The 9,039-nt window shown below is 46.1% G+C and overlaps 2 protein-coding genes across 4 annotated transcripts; both read left to right on the top strand.

Moving 5' to 3' along the window:
• Positions 1-406: 406 nt before the first annotated feature.
• LOC121182183 (palmitoyltransferase ZDHHC7-like) lies at positions 407-5,843 on the top strand. 2 transcript variants are annotated; one of them, XM_041038554.1, is made up of 8 exons: positions 407-536; positions 1,768-1,854; positions 1,945-2,253; positions 2,347-2,471; positions 2,621-2,717; positions 3,608-3,689; positions 3,781-3,911; positions 4,144-5,843. In XM_041038554.1, exons 3-8 carry the CDS (start codon positions 1,951-1,953, stop codon positions 4,321-4,323), a joined length of 918 nt encoding a protein of 305 aa, XP_040894488.1. In that variant the 5' UTR covers positions 407-536; positions 1,768-1,854; positions 1,945-1,950; the 3' UTR covers positions 4,324-5,843. The 2 variants fall into 2 exon arrangements, with proteins under 2 accessions (XP_040894488.1, XP_040894489.1); XM_041038555.1 differs by lacking the exon at positions 407-536 and adding an exon at positions 690-1,182.
• A 9-nt stretch (positions 5,844-5,852) lies between these two features.
• On the top strand, positions 5,853-8,709 carry LOC121182184 (transmembrane emp24 domain-containing protein 6-like). 2 transcript variants are annotated; one of them, XM_041038557.1, is made up of 5 exons: positions 5,853-6,148; positions 6,285-6,693; positions 7,265-7,391; positions 7,508-7,683; positions 7,865-8,709. In XM_041038557.1, exons 2-5 carry the CDS (start codon positions 6,457-6,459, stop codon positions 8,096-8,098), a joined length of 774 nt encoding a protein of 257 aa, XP_040894491.1. In that variant the 5' UTR covers positions 5,853-6,148; positions 6,285-6,456; the 3' UTR covers positions 8,099-8,709. The 2 variants fall into 2 exon arrangements, with proteins under 2 accessions (XP_040894491.1, XP_040894490.1); XM_041038556.1 differs by having other exon boundaries at positions 5,853-6,693.
• Positions 8,710-9,039: the final 330 nt, after the last annotated feature.

Raw genomic sequence — 9,039 nt, 5'->3', positions numbered from 1 at the left:
TTGTACTTTTTAGCGTTAAACTGATTAGGTTAGAAAAGGCATTTAACTCAGTTAAACTGAATTATCAGTGCATTGCTCCTGAAGACAGGAGAAATAATGTCTGGATAAAATCAAAGCAGATTTAACAGGTATACTGGACTAAGTACCCAGACTACCCAGGTACATTTACCCAGATATACCAGAGGAACCACTGGACTAAAGCTACCAAAGTATAAATAAAGCAGAATGAAGCTGAAAGCAGCTGCAGCTGCTGAAACATCAGTGTGTCAGTGACTGGAGACATTTTACTGAGAAAACTTCTGTACTTTCCCTCAGTAGGATTTTAAACGCAGATCTGGGAGCTGTTTTTTTTTTTTTTTTTTTCTTCAGCGGATGGAGAAGCGGCGGTGGGCTGGGCCCTGCCGGGAAACACTTCCTCCAGGAAACAAGCGGCTCCGGCCGGAGGGGAAGAGCCGTTACGAGTCGGCTCTGGATGAAGATGAATCTGTGTGACAAACCGGCAGAGTCTCCGAGTCCCAGCAGAGCGAAGTCAGCAGGTGAGTGAGCTTCCTGAACGTCGATCAGGTGAATGATGATCAAATAAAAGTGGTGTAAACCTCCCGGATCCGTCCACATGTCAGCGCCGGAACATGCTAAAATAACGTTGTTGCTGCTTGATCCAGAAACATGAAGTTTTTCTATCATCAGCCTCCAAACGAAACGACCCGTGGCGGCAATGACGTGTTGCGTGTGTTTGTGTTTGTTTACCTGCCAGGTGAGACACAAAGGAAACACACAGATGAAGCTAAAGATGTGACGCTGGGGGCGTTAGCTGTTAGCTTAGGTTAGCTGCTCGGCTGTCCTGTAGGGAAGTCTCTGAACTCTGCATTGGTGTTAGAACATAAACTCACCGGCTTTATGTTAAACTACAGCTTATTTACTGATTTTACAGGTTTTTTACAGGTTTCTTTTTTACCTAAATGTGGCTCAGTTGTATCATGTTTGTTAAGCTAACGTAGCCTCACACGAAGCTAATTGTCTAACCTTCAGCGGTACTTCGAGTTTTTCCTTTTCAGGCTGTCAAGATGAAACAATCAGTCAAATAATTATGACTAATCGACTGAAAATGATCATGTTCATACTCGATTACAGTAGTTTTTTAATCAAAAATGCCAAACAAATGATGGTGTCAGCTTCTTTAATGTGAGTATTTGCTGCTGTTTTGTTTTATATCATAGTAAATTGATTATGTTAAACAAAAACAAAATAATGATAAGCTCATGAAATACATCAGATTGTTAAAGCTTGAGTCAGTGGTTTCCAAACATTCTGACATGTGATCGATGACAGTTGACCTGACTGTGAGTCAGCAGATCCTCCGAAGAGCAACTTCCCTCTAAACTGGACTTTAAATAACTGTGATCATCACAAAGTTCAGAACAAATCAAAGACCAAAGAAAAGAAAAAAAAAAATCTCAAATCATCTCACAACCCTTCAGATTTAGCTGGTAACTCTTTGGAGACTTTTCTATAATCTCTTGTGAAACATTGGATCATGGATCATCTTTGAGTCTCAGACTGGAGTATAAACTACTCCCACTGAATTGTACTGGAGTAGTATGAAGTAAGAAGTAGCATAAAATGGAAAAAGTGACGTAAACTTAGAGACAGTGCTTAAGCAAATGTTCTTTCCACCACTGCTTCTCGGAGTTTAGTTGGTGGGTAAAGCTTTTCTGTGTCTCTCATCACAAACTGCAAACAGTAAAACTTTTATTCTGCTCTCTGCAGCGATGTGACCCAGACTGAGAACAGCCTGTGACTCCATGGAGCAGCTGGAAGACAGCAGATAATGTCATAAAGCAGACACACGTGCAAGTAAGAATCCTGAGTCGGGCTGCGTCTGAATTTTGAACTTTATTCACTAAAACTCATGTCCTGCGTGTCCACCTCTGTTCCCTACATCAGGGCAGAATGTCCTCGAGCCACCGCCTGAGGGATGTGGAGCAGCAGCGCCCCCTGCTGGACGGGGAGGACGCGGTGGTGGAGATGAGTTCTACCAACGAGACCAAGCAGCTCTGGTTCATCAGGGACTGCTGCGGCATGGTGTGTGCCTTCATCACCTGGTTCCTGGTCTTCTTCGCTGACTTTGTGGTCACCTTCGTCATGCTGCTTCCCTCCAGGAGCTTCTGGTACGCTGTGATCAATGGGGTGGTCTTCAACAGCCTGGCTGTGCTGGCGCTGGCCTCACACCTCCGCACCATGCTGACCGACCCGGTGAGGAGGCTGAGGGGGGGTTTGTTTTCTTTTGGAAGAGAAAGATAGAGGGATGAAGTTTTCAATCTTCCGTGTCCTCCGTCCTGTCCTCAGGGAGCTGTTCCTAAAGGAAACGCAACTCAGAAACACATGCAGAGTCTGCAGCTGAAACCAGGCGAGGTTGTCTACAAATGTCCGAAATGCTGCAGCATCAAACCTGAGAGGGCTCATCACTGCAGGTCAGAAGAGTTCATACCACCTGAACTGTCCAATGAAGTTCCTGTGGTTTAGTCCTGTCCGTGGTCCATGCACATAATTCATTAGAAACTGGCTGTCGTGATGAAGATGAGCCCAGACGGTGAGATGTTTCCACCTTCTTCTTCTACAGTGTCTGTAAACGCTGCATCCGCAAGATGGACCACCACTGTCCCTGGGTCAACAACTGTGTCGGAGAGAAAAACCAGCGCTTCTTCGTCCTCTTCACTGTAAGTCCACTTCCCGTCCAGCTGTTTGTCCTTCCTTCTCTCCGGAGTAATTTTCATACAGGACGACCAGAGAAACACACACACACACACGTGTACAGCTGTTTTAAAGTCAGATCACATTCCAATCAGAAATTGATCTTTTTCTTTTAATTTTAAAGTTCATTCCCTGATTTGCCGACGTAAACTGTTGGAGGCCAACGATTCTTCTCCGACGGATTAAAGAAGCAACACTGGGTGACAAACCTGCGTGTGAACAGAGGCTGTTGACTGTCTGTATTTGTGTTAATAGTTAGAAAAGTGCGTAGTCTGTAGGAAACGTGTGTGCTTAGTTTAAAACGCTGCTGCTGGGGATGTTACATCAGAGCTGTGCAGATAACTGGAGACGGTGGACGAGCAGTCCATTCACTGGTTATTGATGGACAGAAAAACAATCAGCGTTGTCATGGTAAAAAAAAAATGCTAGTGATTTTTGCTAATGCTAACTAAATGCTAATGATAGTGATGGTTGTGTCAGAGAACTGAAGTAGTGCAGAATGTTTAGGTTTAGACGCAGCCTTGCATCCTTGCATCCTTGCATCCTTGAATCCTTGCCTTTAGACTGGTTGTCCTCTGACGCCCGTAGTGTTGCTTCTTCTGACCAGCTGCTGTGTTTTCGTTTCTCCAGACCTTCATGTTTTCAGCAGAAGTGACCACACCACACTTGACAGTGACAGAAAACCTGCTGAATAACTTAGAGATGTAAACCTTCAAAATCCAGAACAGCTGCTGGTCCAAGCCTTCTTTGTGTTTTTCTTTTCTGCATTCAGCAGCTTCCTCCTCCTCCTTTTTCTTTGCGTCTAATCCTTCTGTCAGACTTTTGAGAGGTCCAATCAATTTTCTCCTGTCCACAGATGTACATCGCCATGATCTCCAGTCACGCTCTGGCTCTCTGTGGATACCAGTTCATCACCTGCATCCGAGTCCAGTGGAGAGGTGACCTCCATTTTCCTCCTCATCTGATCTGAGAGTCTAAGGACATTGTCCTGTTGCAGCAGTGTAACCGTTGTGTTGTGTCTTTGTCCAGAGTGCAGTGACTTCTCTCCTCCAGTGACGATGATGCTGATGATCTTCCTCTGCATGGAAGGCCTCCTCTTCCTCACGTTCACAGCCCTCATGTTCTGCACTCAGCTCCACTCCATCTGCAACGACGAGACGGTGAGGACACGACGTGTTTTACTTGGTGGTGCAGAGCTGCTGCAGTCTTTAGTCAGTTTTCATGGCAGCGTTTTTACAGCAGTTACATGGAATCACAGTGCAGAGGTGCCGTATGAAGCACTGTGGAGTTTATGTGTTTCTTCATTAATCACATTCAAACAGTGCAAGTAGACAAACAAACCAGGCTCCCTACAGGCTAAATGTAATGAGGTGGTGTTTCTTCATCTGTTAGGAGATCGAGCGTCTGAAGAACGAGAAGCCGACATGGGAGCGTCAGACTCGCTGGGCGGGGTTGAGGTCTGTGTTTGGGGGTCAGCCCTCTCTGATCTGGATAAGCCCCTTCGCTGGACTCAAACTCCCAACCTTTCTCCCCAGACGCACCTGGAGGGGCGGGGCAGAGTTCTCAGTCTGACGCTCGGTCAGTGATTCCTCCTGTTGGTGGTGGATCGACGCTCCATGGCAGCGAGGGGACCCGCAGAGAGTCCAGCTGGGTTTTGTGGAGCGCTCAGTTCCTCAGGGTTTTCTTTTTTTTACCTGGAGGCTCTTTCTGAGCCAGAGGAACCAGGTTCAGTCCCCCTGATCAGGATCCTGCGTCTCCATATTTCACACTTGCCCTCTGACCTTCCTGTGGAGCGTAAGGTGAGGAAACATCACCCCAGCCGGGAGCAAAAAAGATGTCTTCACCCAGTGCGAGATACGTGGAGGATCTGTTTCTCCCACATGAATCAGTCCAAGTCTGAATCCGTCACATTTTCTCTGATAAAAAATCAAACCAAATGTGACTGAATGTTTCTTTAACACACTCACTAAGATGCTGGAGCTCAGAGCAGTTTGTAGAACGGGGCTGAACGGTAAAACGTTATCCTGAGGTATCGCAGCGGTGTCTCTGTCATTACCGTCATGAAATCTGCAGTCTGTGTGGAACGTTTGCACGAGGACGGGACAACCAGAGATGGAAATACGCCACCTCAGAATCCATCACCTGCTGACGAACCACTGTGAGGAGGAGCTTTTCATCAGGAACACAACCTCTACACAACCAACAACAACAACAACAACAGTGTGCGGTGGGAAAACCTGCTCTGAAGCCGTGACCAGAAATTCTTTTCATCAAAGAAGTTACATGTACTGAACACTTCACATGAAAATGATCATAAAAACATGTCAAAAATCACAGCTGAAGTGCTCTGCTGCCACCCTGTGGCAGGAAGCTTTATAGCAGTGAATGGCGGCTGCTCAGAGCCCTGTAATGTGATTTCTAATCAGCTGGGAAAGGTTGAACAGGATCAGAAACTGGAGACCGCCCAACTGGAATGGAGAAATCTCTGGATTTGGATTGGCTCATCCAGTCCACTTTTCAGAAATCTAATCAAAACACTTGTTTCTCTTTCATGATTTAAACCCCAATAAACTGAACTCTCATGTTTTCAGATAATTCCACACCTCCCTTCAAATCAAACTTTCTTTCTCATCTTAATCTCATTTTAGTGATTTATATTTTTCACTGTGGGAGACTGTGTATGGTCTGGACCTAACATTCTAAATACAAGAAAACCACTGAATCCTACAGATTCTCTAAAATCACCTGTACATGTCACCTGAGCACAGACCGGTTCATGTGAGCGGTTCCCTCCTGAGGCCCGGTGCTCTCAGAGGAACATTTCATTGTGACTTTTTACAGTTTGGAAAATAAAACCTAGCTGTTCAGTGTGTAAAGTTCCAGAGAACAGATGTTTTTACCTCAGTAAAACCTGTGTCAAAGCACACTGACCCTCAGGACCGGACTGTTTTCCTTCCAACACCTCTCAACACGAAGCAGCTCGCAGGACGAACACTCTGATTTCAGAGTGTCTCTGTGTCTCTCTCTGCCTCCTCCTCCTCCTCCTCCTGCTCAGAGGAGTTTTTAAAATGTTCTTATTTTTCTGTCAGCACTGAAATGAGTGCAGTAACTTCAGTCTCAAGTTTTGAAAAGACAGCTGGGACTAAATCAAACTTTTCAGAGACTGTATCTGAGGTGGACAGACTGGACATTTGTTTAGATTCACTTTTTATAGAACCTTTTATATATTTAATTTTCCCCACATTTAATAAACCAAGTTCATCTCTACCTCTTCAGAGTGTCTCTTTGTCCACACAAAGAAATGCAGCGATTGCACAGATTGTTATCATATTTTGTTCATGGTCCCCAGAGGATGAATCCTGCTGACTCCTGTGACTTTTCCTTCGCACCGTGTGAGGTGAGGTTGTCATTTGTATTGGATTGTGGTGAAATTTGACTCAAATGTTCCCCTCAGGATTGAATTCAGGTGGAGCCAGAATCATAACTGTAACTGTCAGAATAACTGGTTCAGTTCTCCAGTCGTTATTTGGCAGCTGCTGGTTCTTCATGGTGAGACAGTCCATCTGCAGGTGGACAATTATTCGTCTCTATCAGCTCTGACTCCACCTGTGCATTCAGACCAGTTTTCCCACTGACGGAGGCAGATTCTGGTGCCAGTTAATCATTGCTGATCTCCATACACACACACACACACACACACTTTACATGCACTGTTCATTTCCATCAGACATGTTGTGTACCGCTGCCTGTTCGTTTCTTATTCTTGTGTTTTGGGCTCCAGTTCACAGCGGGCCCCTGACAAACCCCCACCCCAACATCACGGACCAGGAGCTGTTCTGGGGTGCCGACCAGTACGACTTCTCCGTGGTGCTTCCTGCTGCCGGGTTGGAGTGTTTCTGGCACTTCGCTCACCGCGGAGAGAGATTCTACCTGAGCTTCATGGTGAGATGAAAGTCTGAGGCCTCCCATCGTTTCTCTCTGCAACACGAGCAGATTTTTTTTTTTTTTTATGTTAACTTTTAATGTCAGAGAAATGAAAATTTCTCTGTGATATTAAGTGTTTCAGTCAGTGAGAAAACCACAGACTGACACAAACAGACACAAACTGTTCGGACAAAGTTGGTGTTGTTCATGTAGAATCCACTTCCTCAAAACAGGTTTTCTGGACCTTCAGCTTCACCAAGTTCACATGGAATTAATTTATTTTTCATACAATATTGTTTTTATGTATTTTTCTATGAAGTATAGCAGCTTTTCTATATATAGTAGTGCATATACTGTATATACACACGCTCATATAGAATATGGTAGTATATTTGTATTGGGTTTCATCTGTGTTTGTATTTATATTCACTTATAGTAATTTATTTATATATGTAGTATTTTACAGATAAACATATAAAATTACTCATGGTCAGACCTGTAGTCTGCAGGATATTAAAGTGTGTTGTTTAACTCTGTCTCTGCTCCTGACGCCTGTTTGGTCTCCTGCACGTCTCTCTTCTGTCTGCAGGTCCAGTGGGTGACGGGAGTCGGCCATGACAGACACCTGTCCGTCACCGTCAACGCTCCCAGTGGCCTGTTAGTGTCGACTGTCGATGACGCGAAGGGTCAGGTCAACTTTGAGGCTGAGGAGACAGGTACTGTAGGCCTCTGTGTGTGTGCGTGCGTGTTGTTGCCCCATAACAGTGTGTCGCTGCCGTGACCCCACACGGGTCACTGAGTGTCACATGCTCTCACCTGTGTGTCCGTCCAGGTTTCTATCAGATGTGTTTCAGCAACTTCCACAACCGTTTCGGCACCATGCAGGTGTCCCTCAGCTTCGGCGTTTACTACGACGGCTACCAAGACCCCGCCAAGGGCAAAGAGGAAGAGGAGAAGAAGAAAGAGGAAGTCAGCCGAAAGCTGAACAACACACTGAGCATCATAGAGGTAACACACAGCTTCCTGCTGAAGGTGTTAGTGGTGGTGCTTTTGTAATGGAGGTTGTGGTGTTATTACAGTGAGCTGTGCCTTTGTGTGTGACACTAACGGTCCTCAGTGAACGTCGTAGTTACAGCAGCAGCAGCAGTTTGTCGAACTTTGTGTGGGTCTGTTTGTTCTGCTGCTGCAGGACGCGACTCACAAAGTGGAGAACTACGTCTTCCACATGTTCCGCTACTACAGCTTCGGTCGCATGAGGAAGAGCGCTGACTACTTCCTGCTGCTGTCCAACTCGCAGTACATCACCTGGTGGTCGACGGCGCTCAGCCTCCTCATCGTCACCTCCGGGTACCTGCAGCTCCTCTTCCTCAAAAGACTCTTCATCACCAAGACCTGCGCCGAGGACGAGAAGCCTCGCTGCTGACGCACTCCGTCACAGCAGAAACAGGCCAGAGAGAAACCAGCACCAGCAGATCCGAGTCCAGCAAATATCCAGATCTGCCTGCATGTGCATGAAGGACCTGGAACCACTAATGATACTAAAAGGCTGCAGCAGCCCTTTTTTATTTCTGGTATTGTATTTGTGTCCTTTTGTGTTTCTTCACACAGTAAAATTAAACGTTGCTCTTAGATGATCATGTGACCAGTTTGTGGTGTTTTCTTCAGACCTCTAAAACCAGCAGGTGCAGTCAGGTTCAGTCACATCTGTCTGAGTTCACACATTTTTTCAGTTCGTCATGGAGCACATGGGAAACACCCTGGGCTTGTGCGTGGGGGGGGGGGGCATCTACTGGATGGCTGCTGAGGCGAAGGCCAATAAGAAGCTCTGTCCTGTGTCTCTCAGGAAGAGTCAAAGCCCTGGAGGAGCTGGTTTGAGACCATCAAACAAAGAGGCTCAGGCCAGATCTCCACAGTCCCCGAGCTGGTCAAGAAATGTGCCAAGAGCAAAACTGTGAAGAGCAACAGTGAGTTCAACAGTGTGAACGAAGGTCTGAGAGACACCTACCACGTCCTGTCCGGAGATCTGCAGGTTGATCAGAGGACCATGACAACACGCTGGCTGTTCCAAAATGACGGTTTGGATGACTGGGATGATGGACTGGAGCTGTTAGGAGCCATGGCCCCTGTCGATTATTCTCCTGCAGCAGCTCCTTCACCTTATTTCAGTGCAGCGGCCTCCAAACCCATGACCCTGAGAGACTGAGTAGGTAAAGGCTGTTGGGAGTTTTATTGTCTCATCAGTTATTATTGAGAGTTTTAACGTAGCTGCCAAATCATTTTCTGTCAACAACCAACCACCATCCACCACACAATTGACAACACATCCACAAAATAACGTTCATCCAGGAGCCTGTTTTACAAGAA

The sequence above is a fragment of the Toxotes jaculatrix genome, chromosome 5 (genome assembly GCF_017976425.1).
Source record: "Toxotes jaculatrix isolate fToxJac2 chromosome 5, fToxJac2.pri, whole genome shotgun sequence".
Classification (NCBI taxonomy): domain Eukaryota; kingdom Metazoa; phylum Chordata; class Actinopteri; family Toxotidae; genus Toxotes; species Toxotes jaculatrix.
The sequence above is the reverse complement of the archived record's forward strand: the minus strand, read 5'-3'. Positions and strand labels throughout refer to the sequence as shown.